Source organism: Gorilla gorilla, chromosome 11 (genome assembly GCF_029281585.2).
Source record: "Gorilla gorilla gorilla isolate KB3781 chromosome 11, NHGRI_mGorGor1-v2.1_pri, whole genome shotgun sequence".
In the NCBI taxonomy this organism is placed as follows: domain Eukaryota; kingdom Metazoa; phylum Chordata; class Mammalia; order Primates; family Hominidae; genus Gorilla; species Gorilla gorilla.
In genome coordinates this window covers 135,961,071-135,973,793 of record NC_073235.2, presented here as the reverse complement: position 1 = coordinate 135,973,793, position 12,723 = coordinate 135,961,071, and the positions used below count along the sequence as shown (strand labels likewise).

Genomic DNA, 12,723 nt, shown 5'->3' with positions numbered 1-12,723 from the left:
AAGCGGTTGCAAATGACATGATTTAATTCATTTTTATAGCGAATAATATTCCATTGTGTGTGTGTACAGCACATTTTCTTTATCCATTAAGCCAATGATGAATATGTAGATTGATCCATATCTTGGCTATTGTGAATGGTGCTGCCACAAACATGATGGTAGTGCAGATTATCTCTTTGATATGCTAACTTGTTTTTCCATCATCACCCTTTAAAAGACTCTTTCCTATTGTCATTTATTCACTTTTAAATTAACTGGAATAATCTCTTCAAACTCGAAACTACTGATATGGGGATTTAAAAATATGTATGTTCTAATCTGTAGAGCTTTTTTGTTTGTTTCTGGATGGGGTCTCGCTCTGTCACTCAGGCTGGAATGCAGTGGCACAACTTTGGCTCACTGTTGCTTTAACCTACTGGGCTCAAGCAACTCTCCCGCATCAGCCTCCTGAGTAGCTGAGGCCACAAGCACATACCACCATGCTCAGCTTTTGTTTTTGTTTTTTGTACAGATGGAGTCTCACTATGTTGCTCAGGCTGCTCTTGAAACTCCTGGTTTCAAGCGATCCTCCCGCCTCCGCCTCCCAAAGTGCTGGGATTACAGGCATGAGCTACTTACTGCACCTGGCATCTGTTGAACTTGTGTTAACAGCTTTTCAGCTCATTTTCTTAGGTTTCTAGGTGGGTGATCACTCCTTCTTTTCAATGGTTGGTTGGCCAGAACATCCAGATCGGTGTTCTCTGTGAGTTGTGAGAGTGAACCTCTCCTTGTTCTCTTGCAGGTTTTAGTAAGAGTGTATATAGACGGCTGATCAGTGGACCTTGACCAGGGGATGACTGGACTCTCTGGGGCAGCTTTTAAACACGCACATTTTCCACAACAGAGATTCAAATTCCTAATGTAATTGATTTCTTGATAATCCATCTTTTAATTCCCATGTCTCAGTAGGTTTCAGATTTATCTTAAATAAATAGACTTAGCAGGATTGCAGGGAATTCTTAAAAAATCTATCAATGGCCAGGCAGTGGGGCTCACACGTCTAATCCCAGCACTTTGGGAGGCCAAGGCGGGTGGATCCCAAGGTCAGGAGTTTGAGATCAGCCTGGCCAACGTGGTGAAACTCCACCTCTACTAAAAATACAAAAATTAGCCAGGCGTGGTGGTGTATGCCTGTAATCCCAGCTACTTTGGAGGCTGAGGCAGGAGAATCACTTGACCCCGGGAGGTGGAGGGTGCAGTGAGCCAACATCATGCCACTGCACTCCAGCCTGGGCAACAGAGCGAGACTCTGTCTCAAAAAATAAATAAAAATCTATCAATGAGTCTGATTTAGGAATTTCACATCTATATTCATATAAGGTTGGATTATAGTCTTCTTGTGCACTAGCAAGATCAGAATTTTTATACGGATACAAAAAGCTTCACAAAATTATGGGGAAGAATTCTAATTGTGGTTTATTTCCTTTTTCTAACTCTGGTTTAATTTATATTGTTCAGAATTAGCTTTTCTCCTTGAAACACTGAAAGAATTCCCTGGTAAACCTCCTGTAGTAACTGCCAGGTTTATCTCTTTCTTTTCAAAGACCTAGGTTCTACTCTACTAAGGATGGAAACCACTAACTGTGGATTGATAGCCCACCTGGAGTCTTTTTCATTCTCTGCATTAAGCCGATTGGCTTCCTGGGCTTTCTCAGCCATCCATCTGGTGACCAGCTCCTGGTTCTCTTCCGTAGTTTTCCTCAGTTTTCCCTCCAAGGCAGTAAAAGTGATCTGCAGGGCATCATATTCATCCTTCAGGGTCTGGTTGGCTCTTTCAAGGTCACAAAGCTTAGTGCGCAGGTCTAGGCACTCCGTCTCCAGGTCAGAGATAGTCTGCAAACATTCTGCAATTCTGGAAGCATGACATCAGAGGACGAATAGTACCTCGCCAGAGCCCTGTGCCAGAGCCAGACGGACCTGGCTGAGTGCTTAACACTTTGTGTCTGTTACAACATCTTTTAGCCAGGCCCATCCCCATGGTTTACAGGATAATCCATTAGGAGAGGAAACACCTAAGGCGAAATTCATCCTATTAATGACTAGGAAAAACACGATGAGAAGGAAGAGAAACTTTCAATGCTTAGATTGGTAAAGGGGATTTAAAAGGAGGCTGGAATCCCTATATATTTCACCAGCTCTGACATTTCCTGAGCAAGAAAGCCTGAGCAAGCGCCCTGCCTTTCCAAGCCTCTAGACCCCTTTCCACATATTAAGGAAACCCAAGCACACGCTACCCCAGCTCCAAGGTCTCAGGATTCAGAGTCCCCATTTATCTTGTCTGCCAGGCTTCTCCCTGGTCAGCAACAGTTTTGCTCACAAACTCATTTCCCTTTTCCCAAGGGCCATGCACTCAGCTATCCTGGCCCTACCACCTCTACCACAGGAACATACCAGCTCCCACACACAGCGGCCACAGGAGAGCTGCTAGTGTCTCTGGGACACTTGCAAGAGCCAAGGTGACCTCCCTAGGAGGATGCTAGAAGCCTGTGGGCACTGTCCTTGCTTTTTCCTTCTCAGAGCTGGTAGAAAAGGATCCCAGAGTGTGCATGCACTGAAAATCAAACTCTCGCTAAGTGCACTGTGGCCACTCACTGCCACTGGCCCTGCTCACAAGAGGTCAGCAGAACAAAGGACATGGGACCCAATGACCAGGCTCCAAGGAGGCGGGGTCTCTACTCACTTTGCTTCATTCATCTGCATCTCCCTGTCCTTCCGCTGCATTTGGTTATTCAGGTCAATCACCAATTGAGCTAACTGGGAGATAAAGAAGAATACTTCCATAAATAAAAATTTTAGGACCTCATTTGGAAACTACACAGTGGGTGGCGATTTATTTTTAAGAAAGAATGAATGAGCTGGGTGACAGCAAGGAGCCGAGGCGCCTATGGGGACACAAAGGGGAACTGTCCCTGCCACTCCCTGTTGAAGGACAGCTTGGCTGGAATGAGAAGTGTTCCAGGTGACTGCCAGGGGCTTGCTGAGGACAGCTGTCTACTCCTCAACTTCAGCTACCTTTTTGGAGACTCATTTCTGCTGAAAAGATAATCAATTCAGCTGTACTGATGGTGAACTGTATTTTCCCAACTGGAGCTTTGCCGTAAGACCACCATCCAGGCGAACACAGCCTAGGACTTGATTCTTTCTCACGAATGTCTCTGAAATTTCAGGGTTTGTACTGAAAAGCTTTATGAAACCATCAGTGAGGCCTTCAGCGCACCAGGTAGCAGGCTTTTTTGTTCTTTAAAGCCTCTCCACTCTTGCCTCTCATGCTGATTTTGGAGCATGGTAACTGGCAGCGCTCTCACAGGACTGCCCTTCTGGTGATGGGCCTCAATCTGCCTGGTCTTTCCATTCTGTTTTCCTCACCCTTTTATTCCTATGGAGGGGACTTTTGATGCCACATATGGCTAAGGCTGCTGCCAATTCTGGTGAGAAGTGACTGAGCTCCCCCGCTCCCCACAGGACTCTCATAGAGGGCAGAAGACAGATGAGGAAAAGGGCTAGCTTTACCTCCCCACGTTTCTTGTGTAATTCAGTCAGTTCCTCTTGGTGCTTAATCCTCAGTTGGGCCATTTCTTGTAGCTGATTGTCATTCCATGTGCCATCATGTCCGGGACTAAATTGGCAAACCAGGCAGATGAAGAGAATGTGCAAAAAAGGGAGGGGGAAAAATGAGACTCCAAACCTTTCCAATTAGGCAATGAAACCATAACTCCAGAAACATGTTCACAAAGCCAATAAACCATTCGGGTGTCTCCAGCAGCTGCGGTTACAGGCACTATGAGTGGAAAGGAGGAGACATGAAACACATGGAAAAAAGCAAAGCAACTGTGACCACCAGGCACGTCAGGAATAAAGGGTGGAAAGTTCCTGAATGAAGTCCCAGTAACAGGCACCAACGGGGCCCACTGGCTCAGCAAGGACCTGAGTGCCGATGACGCAGCAGTGAGTGCAGGGCTCTGCTTTCACACAGCTGACAGTCAACTGAGAGCACGTGTGAGGTCAGCAGTCACATGTGCTTGCAGAAAACTCAAGCAGAAGAAGAAGGGGAACAGAGGGAGGGGGTCCTATTTTAACGTAATTGAGGAGGGTTTCTCCTACGTGACACATGACTAGAGACTGTAAGGAAGTGAGGAATAAGCCATGTGGACCCTTGAGGGAAGGGCCCTCTGGCCAGAAGGAGCAGCAGCAGCAGAGCCTGGAGAGGTGTACAGCAGGTGGTGTACTTGGAGGAAGGGTGACTGAAGCCCAGGCACAGGGGGACAGAGGAGGTGCGGTCAAGGACGAGGTGGGGAAATGATGCAGAGCCTTGTGGGCACCTCTGAGGGCTGTGAGGTTTACTAGGCGTGAAGGGAAGCTGCTGGAGGGCTCTGAGCAGCTGAATGACTTAGGTTTTAAAAGGAGAGCAGATTGCAGTGGGGTAAGGGCCGAAACAGGAAGACCAGCCAGCAGGCTACTGTGAAGTGCAAACATGGGACAGTGCGGCTCAGACCAGGGTGTGAGCAGTGAGGAGAGATACGGTCTGATTCTAGATCCATTCCAAAGACAGCGCTAACAGGACTTGACTTTGAATTGGCTACGGGGTGTGAAGACAGATAGGAGTCAAGGATGAATCAAGGCTTTTGGCCTGAGCAACTGGTAGAAGGTAGGTGTCACCCACTGAAATGGGCAAGACTGTGGGAGGAGCAGGTTTTGGAGGAGACCTAAAGAGTTCGGTTGTGGCCATTCAAGTGAAAACTGAGTACTGTCAAATGGAAACTGAGTATTAAGAGTCTGAACCTCAAGAAGAAGTCCAAGCTGGAGGCTAACATGTAGACGCTGTCAGCAAACAGATGTGCCTAAAGCCACAGGAGTGAGTTCAGATCACCTCCAGAGTCAATGCAGTTTTGGAATCTTTGCCAAGTGTTTGCATAATATCTCAGAAACAGCAGAAGACAACTAGAACTGTGGATTTGTAGTTCGAGAGAAAGCTGGTGTCACAGGTGAGAATTATCAGATTATAGTGAGTAGCTGAAACCACTGTCTGGGGAAAGCTTGTAGATGGAGAAAAGGAACAAGGCTGGACACTAGGATACCAACATCCAATGAGAGTGGAAAGAACTGCCCCCTCCATATGACCCAGAATAAAATAAAAAGAGGGGGATAAAGGTGGTAGTATAGCAGCCCTTCCATCTCTATATATATTGTTATTACATAGCTAAGCACAAACTAATACCTTATCTTGAGGCAACCTGGCACTTCCCCAATCTTAACCCAAGAAGTAATGCCAAGAGATTAGAAAGTGGAACACACTTTACATGAAACCATTCTAAATCAGGCAGAATAATTATCAAATATCCCCCACCTTTTAAAAAATTATTGAGATGGTATCTCACTATGTTGCTCAGGCTGGCCTCGAACTCCTGGACTCAAGCATGTAAGACGTGGTCCCGCCTTCCAAGGAGCTGGCTAGCTATAGAACAGATTCATGAAATAAAAACTAACAACAGGCCGGGAGCGGTGGCTCAAGCCTGTAACCCCAGCACTTTGGGAGGCCGAGGTGGGCGGATCACGAGGTCAGGAGATAGAGATCATCCTGGCTAACATGGTGAAACCCCATCTCTACTAAAAATACAAAAAATTAGCTGGGCGTGGTGGCGGGCACCTGTAGTCCCAGCTACTCGGGAGGCTGAGGCAGGAGAATGGCATGAACCCGGAAGGCGGAGCTTGCAGTGAGCTGAGACTGCGCCACTGCCCTCCAGCCTGGGCGACAGAGCGACAAAAAAACAAAGCAAAGCAAAACAAAAACTAACAACACAAAGAAAAACAAAAGTGTATGAAAGAGTGACGACAGAAAGCGTTAATCATGTTCAGAGGCAAAGATTTCCCCAGACAAGGATGGTTTCATTTTGGGAGGGGTTTCCAAAGAGGAACTAAAGTAGGAATCTCCTAGGAAGGGCAAAATGGAGGCAAGATCATCAGGCAGAGGAGCCTCAGGATTAGATGCTTAAACTTCAAAGTCTACCGAGACACAGAACTCAACAGAAATGCTAGGAGAGACTAAGGCAAGCAGGATACAGCTCTTTCCATGACCCAAAGCTTCCAAGGACTTCTTATTTTACTTACAATGAATATCAGCCCACTAAAGTGCTTCGGCAAGTAGAAAAAACAATCACTCGGAGGGCATGTTTCAAGCACAGATTCCTGGAGCCCACTAACAGGTGACCTGCTTTCCTGGCAAGGCCCAGCAATCTGCATTTCTGACTTTCTGCGCTCTGGTGATGGGAATGTTGCTGGTTCCAGGAAGTCTGAGTAGCAGTAAAGGTGGTAGTGCTCAAACTTTAGAGGTCACTACAATCAGCTAAAGCATTTCTGAAAACACAGATTACCAGGCCCCACCCCCGGAGTTTCTAATAGAGTAGGTCTGAGGTGGGGCCCAAGAATCTTCGTTTCTAACAATTTCCCAGAAGAGGTCACTAGTTCAGGAACCGTGCTTAGAATAAACAATTTCAAGGCTGAAGAGTTTGATTTTAAACTGTAGGCAAAGTGATGAAAATACCTAAGAGAAAGTCTGATAACTGATGCAGATCACCATTTAAGCACAGTGTGCAGTGTTTCACGGTTAATTAGGATGAGATAGGCAGGAACTTTGGAGAGATAGGAAGGAGGGGAAAGGAAACCAACAAAGTGCCCAGCTTCTGTGAACACCCTTACATTCTCTAGCAAATGTCCCTTTGAGTTGGTCTCCCCCACTAGACTCTATTCCTCCTCAGAGCAGGGACTCTGGCTTACTCATCTCTACAGCCCTAATGCCCAGCCCACACTACGGTCACAGGAGTCTATTGAGTGAATGAGGCTCTCGCCACAGTCTGGGAAGAAGAAGATAAAAAAGGAGGTAGCAAAATAAATGCAAACCAAAGGATGCAAGAGGCTAGGGGGTGGAGAACCAATGGGCTTGGTGAATATGGGGAATATGAGGAATAAAGGAATATGGAGAGGGGAAGATCTAGAGGGAAGAAGGAACCACAGATGACTCGTGGAAAACAACGATACTGTGAATGGAAACAAAGAAGTCAGGAGGGCAGGCTTATTATGGATAATGTTTGTGGAAATGGAAAGACTGAACAAGGGGTAACCTGATGAAGCCCACCGTTCAACCTGCCTTGCCTGCTTTTCATCACTTTTTTCTAGTTCCAAACTCCCACTAGCAAGTCGAGTTGCCAAACAATACATAACTAAACTCCCAATAGCTTCCTTATAAATAATAACTGACTGTGGCTCACTACAATAACTGGTGCTTAAAGTTTTTCTCCAGGAACTAGGAGGCAGCTCTTGCTCATTAAAGCCGGTTGAGACCCCCAACCCCTCAACTGGGCCTGTGTGAAGGCCCAAGAGGTGATCTTTTGACATCAGAGGGCCAAAACACTCCTCCCTCAGATGGTGCTGACGCCACCATTTTCTGCATGTGTCCTATGAGGAACCACAAAGCTAGATTATGCTTGCGTGGAAGCCCCAATTACCTCATCTTTCCTACCCACCAATCACCTCTTCCCACACTTTAGACCACCCTGCTTTCTATTGCCTAAGTACCCCCAATCCCTGTTTTCAAGGAGGTGGATTTGAGACCTGTTCTCCTGCCTCCTTTCTTGGCCACGTTATGAATAAACTCTCACAAAACCCATCAGCTCAGTGATTAACTTGCTGTGTGTGGGCTGAATGAACCTGGTTTATAACAAGACCTCCAACTAAATGACCATCCCCCTGGGTGTGGTGGCTCATGCCTGTAAACCCAACACTAATGGAACGTTGAGGAGGGAGGATCACTTAAGCCCAGGAGTAAAGACCAGCCTGGGTAACACAGTGAGACCCCTATCTCTACAAAAAATTAAAAAATTAGACTGGCATGGTGGTGCACACCTGTAGTCTCCCAGCTACTCAGAAGGCTAAGGCAGGAGGATTGCTTGAGCCCTGGAGGTTGAGGCCGTGGTAAGCCATGATCATGCCACTGCACTCCAGCCTGGGCAACAGAGAGAGACCCTGCCTCAAAAAAGTCTATCCCAGTGAAATTTAGCCAAAAGAACGGCTGCATATTCCAAGCACATGAGTTTGGCTGACAGATAAAGAATACAAGAATATAGTCATCAAGGGTTTAATCAGATAGAAATGTTTTTAGTTTTCAATTGGATGAATTTAGATGAAAATGGTGAAACAGCATTATCTACACCTAAAATTAACCAAAATACTAAAAGTAATATCTTAAGTACTACAGAAGGCCTCCCAGGGCCACAGCCAGGCAGGATCTCCTGAACTGTTACAAAGCAAGGATGGAAGCTAGGCCCTGCCAAGCCATCTGTTCTCTGGTATCTTTCCCACTCCGTCCTCTACCAGGAGACCATCCTGCCAGATAAGGAGACATGAGAGCAACTACAGCTTTAGGAGTAAATACATCAGGCTACAGCTACCATTTCTAGACACCATAAATCACCAACCTTGTTTTTACAATTGCTAAATGTGTGGAGATTTCAGAGCAATAATGGCTACTGTCCCCATACCAAATTTAACATGCAAACACAATGAATATTACAGAAGAGGATAATAAGACTTCAAATATACATAAATGCACACCAATGACCCAGTAAACACAAATACCCCGCCATGAACAAATATGTATTTCATGAAATATTCTATTAATACACACCAAGATATATATATATATATATATATATATATATATATATATATATATATATATATATATTTTTTTTGGAGACGGAGTCTCGCTCTGTCACCCAGGCTGGAGTGCAGTGGTGTAATCTTGGCTCACTGCAACTTCCGCCTCCCAGGTTTAAGCAATTCTGTCTCAACCTCCCGGGTAGCTGGGATTACAGGCGCCCGCCACCATGCCCGGCTAATTTTTGTATTTTTAGTAGAGATGGGGTTTCACCATCAGGGCCAGGCTGGTCTTGAACTCCTGACCTTGTGATCCACCCGCCTTGGCCTCCCAAAGTGCTGGGATTACAGGTGTGAGCCACCGAGCCCAGCACACACTGATATTTTTCTAATCTAGTTCTTAAAGAAAAATAAGAGCTTATTGCAATCTGCTAATTTGATTTCGCAATCTACTAATACTGATGTTCCTCTACTTACTGAGGCTACGTCTCTTTAAACCCATCAGAAGTTGAAAATACATAGTAGGTTGAAAATACATTCAATACATCTCACCTACTGAGTATCATAGGTTACACTTACATTAACCTACAGTTGGGCAAAATCATCTAACACAAAGCCTATTTTATAATAAGTTGTTGAATATCTCATGCAATTTATTGAATACTAAACTGAAGGGGAAAAACAGACTGGTTGGATGGATACTCAAAGCACAGTCCTACTGAAAGTGTATCGCTTCTGCACCATTATAAAAGTTAAAAATTGTAAGCTGGACTGGGCGCAGTGGCTCAAGCCCGTAATCCCAGCTCTTTGGGAGGCCGAGGCGGGCGGATCACGAGGTCAGAAGATCAAGACCATCCTGGCTAACACGGTGAAACCCCCCCCGTCTCTACTAAAAATACAAAAAATTAGCCAGGCGTGGTGGCGGGTACCTGTGGTCCCAGCTACTCGGGAGGCTGAGGCAGGAGAAAGGCTTGAACCCAGGAGGCAGAGCTTGCAGTGAGCCCAGAACACGCCACTGCACTCTAGCCTGGGCGACAGAGCGAGACCCCGTCTCAAAACAAAACAAAACAAAACAAAAAAAATTGTAAGCTGGCCAGTGCGGTGGCTCACGCCTGTAATCCCAACACTTTTGGAAGCAGAGGTAGGTGGATCATTTGAGGTCAAGAGTTCGAGACCAGCCTGGCCAACATGGTGAAACCCTGCCTCTACTAAAAATACAAAAACTAGCCAGGTGTGGTGGTGGGTGCCTGTAGTCCAAGCTATTTGGGAGGCTGAGGCAGGAGAATTGCTTGAACCCAGGAGGTGGAGGTTACAGGTTGCAGTGAGCTGAGATCACGCCACTGTACTCCGGCCTGGGTGACAGAGTGAGACTGTCTCAAAAAAGAAAAAAAAAAAAAGAAAAAGAAAAATTATAAGTCGAACCACTGCAAGTTGGGGACCATTTGTATGTTGAAAAAAACACCAACCTAAAAAGGATCAAATAGACCCATACTGCACGAAAGCAATTTTTGTGTATGTGCCAATCAATCCTATATTAACAGGATCTACATAAACCCACTCAGAAATACTTGTCTGTGATTATTTAAAAACAAAGAAACAAAAAAACATGAATCCTGGCAGGTTAGATGAGAAACTGACCTAGGGTTACCACGTGAACCTGCCTTAAGAAATTTCTCAAGCTCAGAACACTGTACTGATAATAACCTTTCTAGGTATGACATACCTTCTAAAAAACAATTTTAATTACATGGTTTTAGTTCTTATTTGAAAGGAGCTGACAAAAACTGGAACACAGAAATAGTACTTGATTTGCTTTTAAATTAGAGAAGTGACAACTGAACTGAGATAAATTTCATTAGAGGAGACATAAATAATACAAGTTAGTTTCAAAATACCTTATCTCGTGCCTGTTTGGTACGTCATGCTTTTCAGCCTGTAGTTTCTGGGCCAACACTGAATGAAGATCTGACTTTTCCAGCAATTTGTTATCTATTAAAATAAAAAAGTCAGAAACTAAATTATTTATTACAACGTATGTACACTTGCTAGGTACCTACCTTGTCATGTATTGAAGGATACAATACAGGAACATACATTCCTCAGCCACAGTAACCTATAGAATCACCTGCAAGAATGTCTTCCCTATTAAAGGGAGCTGAAAATGCTTTCTACCCCAGAAGTTATTTGTTTCTACCTTGGGAGGAAAAAAGAAAAACACACTAAACACAATGGCAAAGTGAAATGCTATGTGCCGTTAAGTAAGACAGGAGAACTTTACCATAAATTGACATATCTAATTACTTTTTAGGTCAGGGAACTAGAAATACAAATGACAGTCCCCAACATGGAGTTAACATTTAATTCAGTCAAGTATAAAAAGGTACAGAGAATACACTCTGTACTCATTTTTATGAATGGTGTCACAGGTGGTGATATATGAGTTAAGTCTTAAAAGAAGATGATGGGCCATGCAGAAGGAATAACAGAGTCTTTTGGTAAGTGGCTGGAAATAAAGGTTGGAGCCAACACAGGAAAAAGCAGGATCAGAAATTTAGACTTCTTCTTACTGGCAATGATTAAAGATTATAAAAGCAGGCCGTTACACTAACAGATCTGTATTGGTAAAAAGGATTATTCTGAGGCTCCTCACTCAGGCAACTGGGCAGAGGATGCTAACGTGTGAGAGAACACAAGAGAGGAGAGCTTAGAGAGGAAATGAGTTCTCTTTCCAAACATAATAAATTTGACAGGAGACAGAGTACAGAAATTCAAAAGACAGGATTAGAAAGAACACGTAGTTAAGTGTAATAGGCACACAGGCCTATTACTGTGGCTCACGCCTGTAATCGCAGCACTTTGGAAGGCCAAGGAAGGCAAATTACCTGAGGTCAGGAGTTCGAGAACAGCCTGGCCAACACGGCGAAACTACTAAAAATACAAAAATTAGCCAGGCATGGTGGCACTTGCCCACAGTCCCAGCTACTAGGGAGACTGAGGCACAAGAATCGCTTGAACCCGGGAGGCAGAGGTTGCAGTGAGCTGAGATTGCGCCACTGCACTCCAGCCCGGGCGACAGAGTGAGACTGTCTCTAAATAAATAAATAAATAAACAAATGAAATGAAATAAAAAATAAGAGTAATAGGTACACAGGCACCAGTAAGATCAGATATGGGTACCTGTTCTGCAGGTACCAAGCAGAACAAGACAGGGTTTCTGCCAGTGACTATTACTGTTAAAAGAGCTTGTTTCTCCTTTTAAAGAGTTTTGAGTCCCACTTTTTGACACCTGAAAAGAGAACTCCTGGGTAGGAACACTCTCATCTATTGGTCAAACGAATTAGCCAAACTGGACATTGGTTTCAACCTGGGAAATCATGGTTTAAAATCCACCAGTGTCAAAGGGCTCTAGTAAGACCTTCAGATGTTAAACCAAAGCTTAGTGCCCTGTGATAATTTTAGGTTCTTTCAAAAAACACAGGCATTCAAAAGGAGTCCTTCCCAAAGGTTCCTCCCTGAAGAGAAGGCTGGAGATGGAGGGAAGCCTTTCCCTCCCCCTACGGCTTCTTTCCACCTTTCTCTTCAGACTCAAAGGCACGGACTGAACAGAGAATAGACTCCAGGCTGATGGAGGGTCAGAGCTTGACTGGCCTGGGAAGGCTGGAATGAGTGGAATGAAGGTGTTTCACAAACTATAATAGAAATGATCTCCCTAAATGTCAATCCCTCTCCCTAAACAGAAGATCTTAACATGCAAAGCCTGTCTCGCTCTCCCGCCTCTTGTTAGCTTCTCATCCCGGTCTCCCGTCCTGGTCCCTCAGGCAGGTATTACTCGCTACTCTAGCACCCTTAAAAGCTATCTGCTCTCCACAAGTGACCTCTTATTCTGACTGTTCTACATGCTCCTGCCCCATCAAGATGCCATTTTCAAAGTGCAGGAAAACATTCCATTTGTGTCAAAGAGATAATGCTTTACAATTACAAGCTATTATACAGATGGCTTTGAAAGCACTTATATGCACAGCACTGTTTTTATGA

General features: G+C 44.8%; 1 protein-coding gene across 5 annotated transcripts in view; it reads right to left on the bottom strand.

Moving 5' to 3' along the window:
• The window catches only part of ATG16L1 (autophagy related 16 like 1), a 44,397-nt gene that overhangs the window by 28,532 nt on the left and 3,142 nt on the right, over window positions 1–12,723 (bottom strand). For 3 of the 5 annotated variants that reach the window (XM_004033379.4, XM_004033378.5, XM_019022486.4), the window contains exons 2-5: window positions 10,584–10,677; window positions 3,550–3,655; window positions 2,720–2,793; window positions 1,640–1,891 (exon numbers count right to left, since the gene is read on the bottom strand). In XM_004033379.4, coding sequence (XP_004033427.1) covers window positions 1,640–1,891; window positions 2,720–2,793; window positions 3,550–3,655; window positions 10,584–10,677 — 526 coding nt within the window. The remainder of the gene's footprint in view (window positions 1–1,639; window positions 1,892–2,719; window positions 2,794–3,549; window positions 3,656–10,583; window positions 10,678–12,723) is intronic. The other 2 variants (XM_004033380.4, XM_019022487.4) reach the window with 1 other exon arrangement.